A 16,820-nucleotide genomic window follows, 5' to 3' on the forward strand; every position below is an offset into this window, starting at 1 on the left:
GCCACGTAATATACTTATTATTATTGTGTATGGATTGGTAAATTGTTTTCAGTATGAGGCAATCCAATTGAAAGTAGAATTTTTCTTGTTCAGTTTTTGGTTTAGTTAGGTTTTAAATTTCCATTTGAGTCACAGTGCAGTTTCTAAGAGGAGGATACATTATTTTTTAAGATCTGGTATACAGTGGTATACAAGTATGAGATTACTGAGGAAAGTTTCATTTAACCCAGGCCCTACCTGTCCACGGGTTCTCGTGATTGACCCAATATTGTGATGGGTTACCTCACCAAACCACTGATCAAGGAGGATGGGTGTGGCCAAGCTTTCCTTGAAAACCTAGTATTTTTTTTATATTAGAATGGGCTGTTTTGGGAGCTTTGACAAGAAATGTATGTGGAGCAACTCTGGAGTCTCACATTACATAAAAAATGGTAATTTATGCTGTGCCACATGGAAAGAGGTTTACATTATTTAATACAGTATTGTGTAGCTAAGCTATTAACCATAGCTCCCACTTGTCCTTTTGTTTTCATAGGAACAGTCCCTCTTTTGGAACAAAATCCCTCTACCCCTCCTTCTTCCACATTTGTCCCTCTTTTAGATCTGATACAAAGGGGTTGATTCATTACCATTTACCGCGCATTAATTAACATAGCAGCGGCCGTGCTAGCAGAGTATCGTGGTCACGCTACATACCATTGCGTGGCACTTCAAAGGAGCGCGTGTAGCTTCAAGGGCCTGAGGCGCGTGCTCCCGCCGCCTGCCGCTAGCCCCAAGATCAATAAATGGGAATATATTTCCCATTCATCGATCAAAGTCCCCGGCAGAAAAACCGACAACGTCTTATCAAAGGCCGCGGTCTTTCTGCGCAAAAAAAAAGTTTCCCTTCCCCTTTCTAGTTCCTGGAAGCGAGATCGTTTGCTTCCAGGACTTTTTGACTGTGGCCATCTTGTGGCCAAATAGTAAAAACTACACCCACATACATTTTTTAATATATAAATACATTATATTACATTTAAAATTAGCTGTTTACCCCCCACACCAAAAATTACCTAAATAAAATTTTTAATAAAAAAAGAATAAAAAAAAATTACAGTTAAAAAAAAACATAACTAGTTACCAAAGGGTCTGAACTTTTTAAATATGCATGTCAAGAGAGTATATTAATATAATTTTTTAAATTATAAGCTTGTAAATACTGATGGATGCAAATTGAAAAAAATCACCATGCCATAAATTGTGATAGGGACATAATTTAAATGGTGTAATAACCAGGACAAATGGGCAAATAAAATACATGGGTTTTAATTACGGTAGCATGTGTTAATTTCAAACTATAATGGCTGGAAACTGAGAAATAATGATTTTTTTCCATTTCTTTCTTAATCTTCTTGTTAAAATGGATTTAGAATAAAATAATTCTTAGCAAAATGTACCACCCAAAGAAAGCCTAAATGGTGGCGGAAAAAACAAGATATAGATCATTTCATTGTGATAAGTAGTGATAAAGTTATTGGCCAATGAATGGGAGGTGAAAGTTGCTCGGATGCATAAAGTGAACAACACTGTAGGCTGAAGTGGTTATGAGCGCACGCTACACTGACAATAGCGTGTGCTCGCTGATTTAACCTGCGCTACTTAGCACAGTAAACAGTTATGAATCAACCCTAAAGATCTGAATAAATATGTTTGTCTACTAAAAGTGTGTTTATGTAAATCTAAAATGTATTTCCATCTTGTCTAATTAGCTGTTAATTAGAAGGAGAAGTAGTCATGACTGAGGGTGGGGTGGTAGTAGGATCAGAGGTTTGGCAGGGGCGTGTTTTAAAGGGATCCCTCTTTCTTATCTAAAAAAGTTGGGAGTTTTGACAGGCGTTCAGAAGGAGTAGCTGCAACATTCCTAATTTGTGAGGAGGGAGCCTTTAAGTTGGATGCAAAAAAAAAAAAGGAGCCATAGTGGGGAGAGCTTATAATCTTCAGCATATACAGTATGTGAGGCATTAGGTAACTCAAGTGCATTATCACCATGAACTGCAAAAAGCACAAGGATGCACCTGATGCTCATAAACACACCAAGGTATCTTCTTCACTCTGATAGTGTCTCTGATGTCTAATGGCCCGTACTCACGGGCTGCAAAAGTGGCCTGTTGCCAGCACACGTGAGCGTGTGGGAGTCAGGCCGGCGACAGCTCCTCGCCAGGTTCCTCCTCCCCCCCGCCGGAAGCTCCGTATACCTCAATGGAGGTTGCTGTCGCTAGTCTGCGTACTCACGCGGACTAGCGACAGTTACGGCGGAGTTGCGGCGGCGACTGTCGCCAGGCGATTGACCGCGCCAATCGCCTGGCGACATCAGCGACGGGCGACAGTTCGGGGTGCGCGCCCGTGCGGCGGCGCATACTCACGGGCGACCTGTTGCCGCAACACGCGCGCGTCGCGTGTTGCGGCGACAATTGTAGCCCGTGAGTATGGGCCATTACTGTACTGGGATCCTAATGGTCTCTTGGACTTGGATTATGGTAGCTACCTTTGCTAATTTTCCATGTATTCCCTTAATAGGAGAGAACGCCTTTGCTTTTGAGTCGGATTAGAGAAGTAGGAAAAGTTTTCCTTGCTACTAACAGTGATTACAAATACACAGATGTGAGTATACTCCAGTACACCAGCCTTTCACCCACATGCCTCCAGCCTCATTGTTGTTTATCCATAAATCACTTGTTTTTTCCCCACAGGCTATCATGTCCTATCTGTTTGGTGATGACAAAGAAGACAAGGTTGGTGGGATTCCTCCCTTATCTCTACACTTAGCTCTGTTTAAAAATACTTATACTTTATTGCCGTGGCATTTTTGTACACACATCAGTGCTTTCCTTTGTATATTGGGGTAGTGATTTCTATCAAAGTTCCAGGTGTAGCGACTCACCTGCCCTGGCTGGCATGCTCATCCATTAGTCGGTGGCTCCGTGCGTTCCCTTCTTCATCCCTGCTGGCTGCATCTTCTCAGTGACCCGGAAGCATATTACGTTATATCATGCATGAGGCAGTGGCGGAGCGGCAGAAATAGAGGAGAGGCACCCCTGTGAGGATGAAGACCATGCAAAAAGCCACGGACTCATGAAGGAGCGTGCCAGCTGGAACAGGTGAGGCGTTTCACTGTCAAAAGTCCTGCAGAGGCCCTGGGGACCACATTTAAATCGGACTTAGAAATGGGGGGCCACGAGCCAGCTGGGGAATCTGGGGTAGTTGCTGGGTGACCCCAGGATAATTTTGCAGTGTAACTTTTCAGCACCATTACGGTGTGGAAGGACCCCAAGGAAAATAATGTAGCCAGAAATGTAGGGTTAGGGGTAGGCTGATATTTCTCAGGTATTGAGCAACAGATCAGTGGTATGGTGCAGTAAGAGATAGTGTTAGCTGTAGGCAGGGCTGGAGTTACCATAGGAAAAAATGGGCAATATGCCCCAGGGCCCCAGAGCCTGTAGGGGCCCCCAAGGTGTCCCTCCCCATCTTAACTTTTGCTCCCCAGGAACTATGCAGAGTCTGTTAAGTTGGGAGGTGATTGGGGGAGAGTCAGCAGCCAGCTCAGGGGCCCAGGAGGGAGATTTGGCTGCAACAAAGGGCCTCTAATGGCGCTTTTTGGTCGGGGGTGTCTGTTGGGGGGGGGGCCAGGCTAATCTTGCCCTAGGGCCCAATTGTTACTTGAACCGGCCCTGGCTGTAGGACCTGGGCATGGCTGCACTATTTTCCTCTGTCTCTGCAATACATCAGGGCCAGCCATTTACATAACAGATGTGTGGTACCAGGGGCGTAACTAGAAATCACTGGCCCCCCCCTGCGAAACCTTGGTTGGGGTGCCCTCCCGCCAACTACCCCCGACCCCCCACTTTTTTCACAAGTAAACTTAGATCCAATGTTATTCAATTGGATAGTGCACACGTCAATATGTTTCCTCATGCAGATAAAGCAGAAAGCCTTGAAGCACTGCACACATTTTCTCAATTTAATTAGCTTCTGTGATAAAACCTGCATGTTTTCACACATACAGACACACATGGGGGTTGATTCACTAAACTGTGCTAACTCATAGCACGGCCGCGCTAGTGTTTTGTTTATAATGCGCATAACGCTTTTTGTGCGCAAATGCGAATTTTCGTGAGCAATCGCAAATTTTCACACACAAACTCCAAATTGCGTGTGAAAACCCCATGGTGTGAAGAAAACTGACAGACAAATGTGCTCCCAGCCTCAACTTCATATTACACTCACTCTGTCCATCTCTGATGGAGCAGAACTGGCTCTGCAGACTTCTCCAGCATCACTACAGTACAGAGCACACAGGGAGGGGGTAAAGAGGTTGGCGGCTGGGCGCTGTACAGAAGAGCCTGCTGCACACTGAATAGGGACTGTGTACAAAAAGTTGTGTGATTCATTAACGGTGGCTGAGCAGATTCAGTCATTAAAACAATTGTGCAGAGAATAGAAAGCTTTTTCTCCCCGTGCCCAGACTCCTCAAGCATCACTACAGTACACTGCGCTTGGGGAGGGGTAGAAGGGCTGGGGTTAGAGCAATGCAGTACACAAGTCCCTGCTTAACAATGAATATGAACTGTCTACAAATCTTTGTCTGAAAAACTTTGTATGATTCCTTATCAGTGGCTGAGCAGATGCAGGCATTAGAATAATTGTGAAGCGAGCAGAAAGCTTTTTCTCTCTTTCCCCTTAGTTGTCAGTCTCTCAGGATGGGGCCCCCTGTGGCTTCTGAGCCCCACTGCGGCTGCATCCCTTGCAGGCTCTATTGTTACGCCCCTGTGTGGTACCATATTTTCTGCTGGCTGAGCTCAGTAAATGCGTCTTTTTTCAACCCATCTATGTACTGTAACTATCTTAGCCTTGACAGTGCTGCAAGATTTGACATATACTATACAATGAGATATGTGCAGTGTGCTGCAATGCTCCAGAGGGGCACTGAAAACTGTCTGAATGTAGCCTTGCCCAAAGTACAGAACAGCTCAAGCACTGTGTTTATTTGTCTAGCTTATTCACATGACCAGAGGGATTCCAGACACTTTGATAAATGAGACCTATTGTTTATACTTTGCACAGAACCTGGGGTCATATAAAGTTATTCTGAGGCTTCAGTGATCTCCTGCAATAACAACAGGTGGATGTAATCAGGACACCTGATTATTTGTACAGGCTGCCTAGGCTGGTTACCCACTTCAGAGGGGAGCTGAAAATCCCACCTAAACCAAATACTTTTCTAGACATACACATCACAACGCTGGGATTTGTCACACATTCATCAAAGCATGACGAGACCCATAACAACAGCAAAACATGGAAAGCAACACTGTAAGACATACAGACAGGCCTATGCACAGACACACACCATTCAAAATGAAGCTGTCACTCATAATCTTAATATCAATCATTACTATAGCTTCTGTATTTGGCTGAAGTCAATTAGTTTCTTGGCTGTTATGCTTATCCAACAGCTTCAGTGCTTAGTAAGTCAGTGAGTATACGGGTGAAAAGGGTGCCGCTGTAATTTGGGTGCCGGGAAAAGCCGCTAGTAGAATATCGGTAAAATTACTGATATTCTTCTATTGGGCAATGGGTAAAATGATAGAATATGAGTAATTTTTATTAATATTTTACTCTCGCTAAACCAAACCCTATTCTCACTTGAACCCTCCCCTCTATCAATGCCTAATCCTAACCCCCCTGCCGCAATCTGTACCACCTTCACGATTAAAAAACCCAGCATTATGCTTAGTACACACCATACAATTTGCTGTAATGCTGGGGATACACGGGTGAACCGGTGGCTCGATTAGCCGCCGGATCGACCCCAGCCGCGTCCGCGCCCCCGCTTGTCCGCGCGGATCGATTACCGCTCGCCCCCGCCGGCGCTTCCTTATCAGCGCTCGATTCCCTGCCATTGTACGCAGGCAGGAATCGAGAGGGCGGCTTGATCGGGCCAGCTGAATATTATCAGCTGGCCGGATCAGCTGGTCGATACACGGTACAGAAACGTACTGTGTATCCCCAGCATAAGATTTACCTGCCAGATAGATAATTTCCAACATGTTGGAAATTATCTATCTAACCATCTATCTGACTAGCAATTAAGCATTGTTCTACTCAACAAGAGATAATCAGAAGACAATGCACCAGAGATAATGACCAGTCTCTAAAGGTGTGTACACACGCACTACTAAAAAGAACGACGGGTACGTCAGACCCTCCCGCTGGGCGGTCGTTCTCCCAACAGTAGTGCGTGTGTACAGTCTGTCTGCAGACTAATAAGGCTGTTTCTGAACGATCCGCTGAGCGGGCCCGTCGTTCTCTTTAGTAGTGCGTATGTACGCACCTTACCAGTACTTTACAGAAAATAATCTAACTGAAAATCTAACAGAAAATCTATCAGAAAGATATAACAGAAAATTGTATGGTGTGTACTAGGCATTACAAATATTAACACACATCAACTCACTAGCAACCAGCCTGAAGAGAGCATGGGTTTCACACTGACATATGACGCATGCACCACCCACTGTTTACTATATCCAGAGTCAGTGTCACCTGAGGGCCAAAAAGGATGTTTACTATAACAGAAGTTTTATTATTTCAGAATTTACTATATCAGGCGTTGCTCCCATAGACTAAAAATGGAGATTGGCCGGGACCTGGAGAGTTTACTATACCCAAATGTTTACTACACTAGAGTTTATTATAACGAGATTATACTGTACCTGTTTCGGTCCGTGAAAATGGCACACACCTTATCAGGCTAATAATGCCGGCAGAGGAGCTTAACCAACATGCCTGTTGGGTATGTGGCTCCAACAATCTATTATTTTGGGATGTTGTGTTATCTGTGAGTTTTGAGCCCAGGTCTCTTTAAACTTTGCTCTGATCATTAGATTAGTAGTAGCGGACTGCCAGTACACCACAAGGCCTTAGTGATGTAATCTATGTCATTAAAGCACAGGTGTGACAAGTTAGCCCAAAGCCCTCCTAATCCTGTATCAATCCCAAAGTCCTGGTCATTAGTGCAGCGTTAGTTTTGGAATCCACTCCTATTCTTTTACTAATCTTCAATTGAAAACTCAATGGTGACAAGTGCTGATGTTTCAGACAATTCATTAACTAATTTAAATCTGGCTACTGAGCGCCACTGTGGAGATGGCTGGAGTTTGAGCTCATTTCTCTTGCTAGAGAAGGAGCTCAGCTGTTTACTATGACTTAGTATCAATCTGCTTCAATTCTAATGTTAGCTTCCAGCAACCATGGATACCTTATTTACAACCAATGTCCCGTATGACAGGTTCAGACACTAAACAGCACGAGGCTGTCACATTCTGCTGATACACAATGCCAACACCAGTGTGGGCTACAGAGAAACATAACACCCTGGCTAGGAACTCTGCTTAGCTTCACTCCTATATTTGCTTCTCTAGTTGGGCTTCTTATGACTAGTGATGAGCACAAATTTCGCACAGACATAATTTCGCATTGGAATTTGCAATTATGATGCAAAATCGTAATGTGAAACTTTGGGAAAAATCGTAATTACTTTCATCTGTAATCTTTCGCAAGTTTGCGTAATTTTCTAACAACTTTAGCAGTTAATAGCAAAGGCCCCATACATGCTATTGGCACCAAAATTGCTGCATGTGCTACACACACAGACCTCAGATCAATGGCAACATGAACAGAGGTGTCCACGGAGTGACCACAGAGTACACTTCAGAATCAATAGTGAGGTCATTGCTCATTTCCTGCATTTGAAGTGTACCACATAGTTACTGTGAGCTTCTTTCTTCTGGTTGCTGCTGATCTTCAGGTCTGTGAGTGTTGGGAATGGGGAAGAAGCAGGAAACTACCAACCTTTGGCTACCTATACTGGGGGTGGCTACCTATATTGGGGTGTGGAACCTTTGGTTAAAGCAGATCCGAGATGAAAAACTAAATATAACAAGTGACTTGTCTATATATCTTATCTAAAGTTTAGATAGTTTACACAGCAAATTTATCTTCAAACCGCTTCAACAGTATATTAATTTTTTTTTCCTGTGATACAATGGGAGCAGACATGTTTTCTGCTTGTCACTATTACACAATTACACACACATGCAAGCTTATCTGTATCTAGGCATGCTAATCTGCATATTCTGTGAAAACTCCACTCTTATCTCCTCCATTACACAGGCAACTGATCTGTATCTGCACTGCAGCTCTCAGATTGTGAAAACTCTGCCTCTGAAATCTATAGCTAGTAACACCTTTTTCACCTGCCCAGACTGAAATCCCACAATCCCTTGCAAGCGCCAAGGCACTCTGGAGAAGCTGTGGGTGTGGTTTGTTTAGTTTATAGGAAATTAGGGTATTAAAACAAAACAAAACAAGTATTTGGCTTGAGGAATTCCCTATAAACTATATGTAAGGAACACAATTATGCAAGGAGTAAAAGTTCATCTCGGATCCACTTTAACTACCCATATTGAAGGGCTACCTATTGGGGGGGGGGCTTTCACTACCTATTATTACGGGAGAAGGGGCCTCTGACTGTGAGGGGGAGGGCCACAAATGATGTGCCGTGTGGGGCCACAAAAACCTGAACACCTGAAGTCAGATAATTACCTTCTTGTGGTCTGATGTTTGGTTCTGTGTTTAGTAATATATTTTTTTCCTCTTATATTGTTATATAGTACAAAAGCAAGAAAACATGGCGTTCCTATTTTGATCTCATTGTTGTGGACACTAGGAAACCACTTTTTTTTGCCGAGGGGACAGTTCTACGACAAGTCAACACGGTAAGATATTTGTATCTCACAAGCAGACTTTTAGCATCCAATTTACAGAGCTTGTCATTGCCTGAGAACATAAGTGACATTCTGAAATTGTATGGCACGTTTGCTGCACTCACCTAGGTCATATCATATCCCCTTTAATTATTAAAGTTAACCAAGCACAATTTTTAACACCCAGGGCATCTCAATAGCACATTAAAAATGCACACCAACATTGTGGCTTTTCCTCTATAATAAAACCCTACTGTCGCTGCGTCCATCAGTTGTCCCTGTGTCCCTGTTTTTTTGGTACTGCGCATGTGTGTAGTAATGGACAGCTGGACGGGACCAGGGAGCGAGGTGGGTGGGCGAGGCGGGTGCGCGCACATGCGCACTGACTGCCGGCGGCGGTAGAAAAAAGACCTAGAGCCCGTTTTTAAATGGACTTAGGTCCGCTAGTTGTTAAATAAAACTTAAATTTTACTTCTTCTTTTTACATTTTAACGTTTAGCAGAGGGTTTTCTTACACTACTTCCATGGCCTGTCCGACAGCATAAATAAGGACTGATGTAATTATTTTATTTTGCAGATTAGCATAGAGCAAACAAAAGCTTAGATCAGTAGGGGATGGGATCATAGGACTCTGTGCTTCAAAGAGTTTAGAGAAGTCACAGATGCTATCTTCACACCTTCCCCTGCATAAATAATGGGCAGCTAGATGGGGAGGGGGGAACATGGCAGTTCCTACAGCTATTAGAAACCAGGAAAACAAATGAAGCTATAATGAACACATTTGTAATCCAACAATGATGCACAACTATAAACCTGACCCAAGAGGGCACCGATAAAGCTTGTCTTAGATGGTTGGGGCCACCATACAAGAGCTGAGTTGGAAAAAAAAAAAAAAAAGAATACAGGAAAAAAAAAGTGGTGCTTGGTTCCCTTTAACCACTTCCCGACCGCCCCTAGCCGATGGGCGGCGGCAAAGTCTGGGCCCAAACGACCGCAATACGCCCATCGGCGGGGGCGGCTGCGGGTGTTGCTATGCGGTGATCGCGTCATTGGTGACGCGATCAACCGCCGGGGAATGGCTCCGCCCCCCGTTCGCTGTAACCCGCCGGCCGTTCGGAAGCGCCGGCGGGTTACTAGCACCCGGATCGCCGCATGAACGTGGTATAATAGGCTTTGTAATGTATACAAAGCCTATTATACTGGCTGCCTCCTGCCCTGGTGGTCCCAGTGTCCGAGGGACCACCAGGGCAGGCTGCAGCCACCCTAGTCTGCACCCAAGCACACTGATTTCCCCCCCCTGCCCCCTGATCGCCCACAGCACCCCTCAGACCCCCCCCCCCCCCTGCCCACCCCCCAGACCACTGTTTGCACCCAGTCACCCCCCTAATCACACATCAGTCACTCCCTGTCACTATCTGTCAACGCTATTTTTTTTTTAGTCCCTAATCTGCCCCCTACTCCCTCATGATCACCCCCCCCACCCCTCAGATTCTCCCCAGACCCCCCCCCCGTGTACTGTATGCATCTATCCCCCCTGATCACCCGTCAATCACCCGTCAATCACCCCCTGTCACTGCACCCATCAATTAGCCCCTAACCTGCCCCTTGCGGGCAATCTGATCACCCACCCACGCCAATAGATCGCCCGCAGATCCGACATCAGATCACCTCCCAAGTGCAGTGTTTACATCTCTTCTCTCCTCTAAACACCCACTAATTACTCATCAATCACCCATTAATCACCCCCTATCACCACCTGTCACTGTTACCCATCAGATTAGCCCCTAATCTGCCCCTTGCGGGCACCCAATCACCCGCCCACACGCTCAGATCGCCCTCAGACCCCCCCTTATCAATTCGCCAGTGCAATATTTACATCTGTGCTTCCCTGTAATAACCCACTGATCACCTGTCAATCACCTATCAATCACCCATCAATCACCCCCTGTCACTGCCACCCATCAATCACCCCCTGTCACTGCCACCCATCAATCAGCCCCTAACCTGCCCCTTGTGGGCAATCTGATCACCCACCCACACCAATAGATCGCCCGCAGATCCGACATCAGATCACCTCCCAAGTGCAGTGTTTACATCTCTTCTCTCCTCTAAACACCCACTAATTACCCATCAATCACCCCCTATCACCACCTGTCACTGTTACCCATCAGATTAGACCCTAATCTGCCCCTTGCGGGCACCCAATCACCCGCCCACACGCTCAGATTGCCCTCAGACCCCCCCCCTTATCAATTCGCCAGTGCAATATTTACATCTGTTATTCCCTGTAATAACCCACTGATCACCTGTCAATCACCTATCAATCACCCATCAATCACCCCCTGTCACTGCCACCCATCAATCATCCCCTGTCACTGCCACCCATCAATCAGCCCCTAACCTGCCCCTTGCGGGCAATCTGATCACCCACCCACACCAATAGATCGCCCGCAGATCCGTCATCAGATCACCTCCCAGATGCAGTGTTTACATCTCTTCTCTCCTCTAAACACCCACTAATTACCCATCAATCACCCCCTATCACCACCTGTCACTGTTACCCATCAGATTAGACCCTAATCTGCCCCTTGCGGGGACCCAATCACCCGCCCACACGCTCAGATTGCCCTCAGACCCCCCTTATCAATTCGCCAGTGCAATATTTACATCTGTTATTCCCTGTAATAACCCACTGATCACCTGTCAATCACCTATAAATCCACCCCTGTCACTGCCACCCATCAATCACCCCCTGTCACTGCCACCCATCAATCAGCCCCTAACCTGCCCCTTGCGGGCAATCTGATCACCCACCCACACCAATAGATCGCCCGCAGATCCGACATCAGATCACCTCCCAAGTGCAGTGTTTACATCTCTTCTCTCCTCTAAACACCCACTAATTACTCATCAATCACCCCCTATCACCACCTGTCACTGTTACCCATCAGATTAGACCCTAATCTGCCCCTTGCGGGCACCCAATCACCCGCCCACACCTCAGAACGCCCTCAGACCCCAGCCCTGATCACCTCGCTAGTGCATTGCTTGCATCTATTTCCCCCCTCTAATCACACCTTGAGACACCCATCAATCACCTCCTGTCACCCCCTAGCACACCTACCCATCAGATCAGGCCCTAATTTGCCCCGTGTGGGCTCCTGATCACTCGGCCAAACCCTCAGATCCCCCTCAGACCCCCTTCCGATCACCTCCCCAGTGCATTGATTGCATCTATTTTCCCCTCTAACCGCCCCCTGAGACACCCATCAATCACCTCCTGTCACCCCCCTAGCACTCCTATCCATCAGATCAGGCCCAATACATCCTGTCATCTAAGAGGCCACCCTGCTTATGACCGGTTCCACAAAATTTGCCCCCTCATAGACCACCTGTCATCAAAATTTGCAGATGCTTATACCCCTGAACAGTCATTTTGAGACATTTGGTTTCCAGACTACTCACAGTTTTGGGCCCGTAAAATGCCAGGGCAGTATAGGAACCCCACAAGTGACCCCATTTTAGAAAGAAGACACCCCAAGGTATTCTGTTAGGTGTATGATGAGTTCATAGAAGATTTTATTTTTTGTCAAAAGTTAGCGGAAATTGTGACAAAAAATAAAATCTTCTATAAACTCACCATACCCCTAACGGAATACCTTGGGGTGTCTTCTTTCTAAAATGGGGTCACTCCTATACTGCCCTGGCATTTAAGGGGCCCTAAACCGTGAGGAGTAGTCTAGAAAACAAATGCCTCAAAATGACCTGTGAATAGGACGTTGGGCCCCTTAGCGCACCTAGGCTGCAAAAAAGTGTCACACATGTGGTATCGCCATACTCAGGAGAAGTAGTATAATGTGTTTTGTGGTGTATTTTTACACATACCCATGCTGGGTGGGAGAAATCTCTCTGTAAATGGACAATTGTGTAAAAAAAGTCAGAAATGTGTCATTTACAGAGATATTTCTCCCACCCAGCATGGTTGTATGTAAAAATACACCACAAAACACATTATACTACTTCTTCTGAGTACGGCGATACCACATGTGTGACACTTTTTTGCAGCCTAACTGTGCTAAGGGGCCCAAAGTCCAATGAGTACCTTTAGGATTTCACAGGTCATTTTGAGACATTTGGGTTCAAGACTACTCCTCACGGTTTAGGGCCCCTAAAATGCCAGGGCAGTATAGGAACCCCACAAGTGACCCCATTTTAGAAAGAAGGCACCCCAAGGTATTCTGTTAGGTGTATGATGAGTTCATAGAAGATTTTATTTTTTGTCACAAGTTAGCTGAAATTGATATGTATTGGTTTTTTTTTTCACAAAGTGTCATTTTCCGCTAACTTGTGACAAAAAAAAAATCTTCTATGAACTCACCATACTCCTAACAGAATACCTTGGGGTGTCTTCTTTTTGAAATGGGGTCACTTGTGGGGTTCCTATACTGCCCTAGCATTTTAGGGGCCCTAAACCGTGAGCAGTAGTCTAGAATCCAAATGCCTCAAAATGACCTGTGAATAGAACGTTAGGCCCCTTAGCGCACCTAGGTTGCAAAAAAGTGTCACACATGTGGTATCGCCGTACTCAGAAGAAGTAGAATATTGTGTTTTGGGGTGTATTTTTACACATACCCATGCTGGTTGGGAGAAATCTCTCTGTAAATGGACAATTGTGTGTAAAAAAAATCAAACAATTGTCATTTACAGAGATATTTCTCCCACCCAGCATGGGTATGTGTAAAAATACACCCCAAAACACATTATACTACTTCTCCTGAGTACGGCAGTACCACATGTGTGGCACTTTTTTGCACCCTAAGTGCGCTAAGGGGCCCAAAGTCCAATGAGTACCTTTAGGATTTCACAGGTCATTTTGCGACATTTGGTTTCAAGACTACTCCTCGCGGTTTAGGGCCCCTAAAATGCCTGGGCAGTATAGGAACCCCACAAATGACCCCATTTTAGAAAGAAGACACCCCAAGGTATTCCGTTAGGAGTATGGTGAGTTCATAGAAGATTTTATTTTTTGTCACAAGTTAGCGGAAAATGACACTTTGTGAAAAAAAACAATTAAAATCAATTTCCGCTAACTTGTCCATAGGACAACTATTAGTCATGCACTGTACAAAGTTGGCCTTTATGGAAGAGTGGCAAAAAGAAAGGCATTGTTAACAAAAAGCATAAGAAGTCCCGTTTGCAGTTTGCCACAAGCCATGTGGGGGACACAGCAACCATGTGGAAGAAGGTGCTCTGGTCAGATGAGACCAAAATGGAACTGTTTGGTCAAAATGCAAAACGCTATGTGTGGCGGAAAACTAACACTGCACATTACTCTGAACACACCATCCCCACTGTCAAATATGGTGGTGACAGCATCATGCTCGGTGGGTGCATCTCTTCAGCAGGGACAGGGAAGCTGGTCAGAGTTGATGGGAAGATGGATGGAGCCTAATACAGGGAAAACTTGGAAGAAAACCTCTTGGAGACTGCAAAAGACTTGAGACTGGGGCGGAGGTTCACCTTCCAGCAGGACAATGACCCTAAACATAAAGCCAGGACAGCAATGGAATGGTTTAAAACAAAACATATCTATGTGTTAGAATGGCCCAGTCAAAGTCCAGATCTAAATCCAATCGAGAATCTGTGGCAAGATCTGAAAACTGCTGTTCACAAACGCTGTCCATCTAATCTGACTGAGCTGGAGCTGTTTTGCAAAGAAGAATGGGCAAGGATTTCAGTCTCTAGATGTGCAAAGCTGGTAGAGACATACCCTAAAAGACTGGCAGCTGCAATTTCAGCAAAAAGTGGTTCTACAAAGTATTGACTCAGAGGGCCGAATAATTACGCACACCCCACTTTGCAGTTATTTATTTGTAAAAAATGTTTGGAATGATGTATGATTTTGGTTCCACTTCTCACATGTACACCTGTACACTTTGTATTGGTCTTTCACGTGGAATTCCAATAAAATTGTTTCATGTTTGTGGCAGTAATGTGACAAAATGTGGAAAACTTCAAGGGGGCCGAATACTTTTGCAAGCCACTGTATTTCCTATCGGAGTCCTTTGCATTCACAACCAGCTAGCAAATGGTAATCAAGCCAGTTCAGGATTGCGTGATTACCATTCAGCTGTGTGGAGGTTTGCATGCTTGCATCCATTGGTTGATGCCGTCATAAAAGTCTGTCTCCCCTTTTAGACCTCGCCCATCATAGCGATCACTATGCTGGTCTGCTAGGCACTCTGCTACTCTGTATAGTTCTGCTATTGTAGTTCAATGCGACCTTATTACTTGTGCTTTAGCTAGTTCTTGATAAATATATATGCAGACTTGCTAATATATATTTATCCATTAGTTGAGTCGTTTGTTATTTTCTTTATTCGAGTTACGGAGATTTTTCAGCTACTGTGTTAGCTAGTCAGTTTAGCATGTTTCGTTAGGTTGAGCTTATCGTGACCTCCCGTGCTTAGCTAGCATAGTTGTGTTGCTATTAGTTACGTTCTTTCCTGTAGTCTTGCCTGTGTGGATGCTTGCTGGTGACTGTTGTTAGCCAGCTTGCTCTGCTTCTGCGAACGTGACTGTGAGCTGCGGTTGCTACTAGTTACGCTCCAATCTATAGTCATGTCTTGTACCTGTCTAAATGCTTGCTATCACTAAGGCAGCGCAACATCGCACTGTGCTGCCATTGTGTCTTACTTGTCTAGTTACGCTTCAATCTATAGTCCTGTCTTGTACCTGTCTGAATGCTTGCTATCGCTAAGGCAGCGCAAAATCGCACTGCGCTGCCATTGTGTCTTACTTGTCTAGTTACACTCCAATCTATAGTCCTGTCTTGTACCTGTCTGAATGCTTGCTATCGCTAAGGCAGCGCAACATCGCACTGCGCTTCCATTACGTCTTATTTGTAGCGATATCGGAAGCCTAGAGCTGCAGTTGCTCTGGGCAGCCTGTGTAGCCTCTTCCATTAATCAGCTACCAGTCTTGTTGCTCTGGGTAGTCAAAGTATAACCCCCAGGCATTATACTTGTGATTTGTAAACAGACAGTATTGCTTATGCACACAAGCATTACACTTCCATAGGAATATAGACTAGTCCAAAGCCTGTCAGTTTTACTAGTTGCTGTGCATTACTAGTGCATTTTACTCTAGGTGAAATCTACATTTTATATGTTGTATTTCAAGTTTTAGGTTTTTTTTTTTTTGTAATAGTTAAAAAAAAAAGTTCTCCCCATGCCTACTTGGAAATGACTGCATTTCACATAATCACTAAGGCATTAATTTTTGAGAAAACCTTAATGTGGTCTGACATGAGCCAGACAATGGATGCAAACACTTGTCAGCTGATACCAAATAATTCCTAAAAAATCCAGGGCAGGTCTGCTGGATCCCGGTGTTCTTTAGCCCTGAGGAACTTTGTGTGTCCTTTGTTTTCCAGTTTCTCAATATAAAGTAAAGTAAAACAATCAATCTATCCTACTAATATAATAAATGGGAAAGTTCGGATGTTTGGATGTTTGTTACTCGATCACGCAAAAACGGCTGAACGGATTTAAATGAAATTTGGCACACACATAGTACACTACCTGGAATAAAGTATAGGATACTTTTTATTCCCATAACCAAAAAGAGACAAATACAAATTTCACTGGAAAATGTAAACTGCAGCCATTCTTACACTGTTACACTGGAGGTGTGTTTAGCCTCTAAGGGTAGAATGGTTAATTTGCATATATTCAGCAGTGATGCACTGGGAGACATCTCAAGCACACTCCAACCTGAATTATCGTAAATTCTTTCTGTTTTAAGAAAGCAAACTTTTGTTTTTCTTAACAACTTAGTAAGGGGGCTTTTAGGACCATTGTAGTCCCTTACACACTCCAATGAGTTCTGGGTCACCATGAGCTTGCTGGTTAGTCTGTACCTCTCGGTGTTACAAGCCCTACTGCATAGAGCCACGTTAATCTATGCCATGCACTGATGAGGATCAAACAATCCAAAACAGTCTGTATGCATGTT

The 16,820-nt window shown here is 44.7% G+C and overlaps 1 protein-coding gene across 1 annotated transcript in view; it reads left to right on the top strand.

Annotated features, from left to right (window-relative positions):
- LOC137562980 (cytosolic purine 5'-nucleotidase-like) overlaps nucleotides 1–16,820 on the top strand; it is a 127,494-nt gene that overhangs the window by 77,507 nt on the left and 33,167 nt on the right. Inside the window, exons 9-11 of the mRNA XM_068274859.1 lie at nucleotides 2,557–2,640; nucleotides 2,730–2,771; nucleotides 8,712–8,816. Of these exons, the coding sequence (XP_068130960.1) occupies nucleotides 2,557–2,640; nucleotides 2,730–2,771; nucleotides 8,712–8,816 (231 nt within the window). The remainder of the gene's footprint in view (nucleotides 1–2,556; nucleotides 2,641–2,729; nucleotides 2,772–8,711; nucleotides 8,817–16,820) is intronic.

This window comes from Hyperolius riggenbachi, chromosome 3 (genome assembly GCF_040937935.1).
Source record: "Hyperolius riggenbachi isolate aHypRig1 chromosome 3, aHypRig1.pri, whole genome shotgun sequence".
Classification (NCBI taxonomy): domain Eukaryota; kingdom Metazoa; phylum Chordata; class Amphibia; order Anura; family Hyperoliidae; genus Hyperolius; species Hyperolius riggenbachi.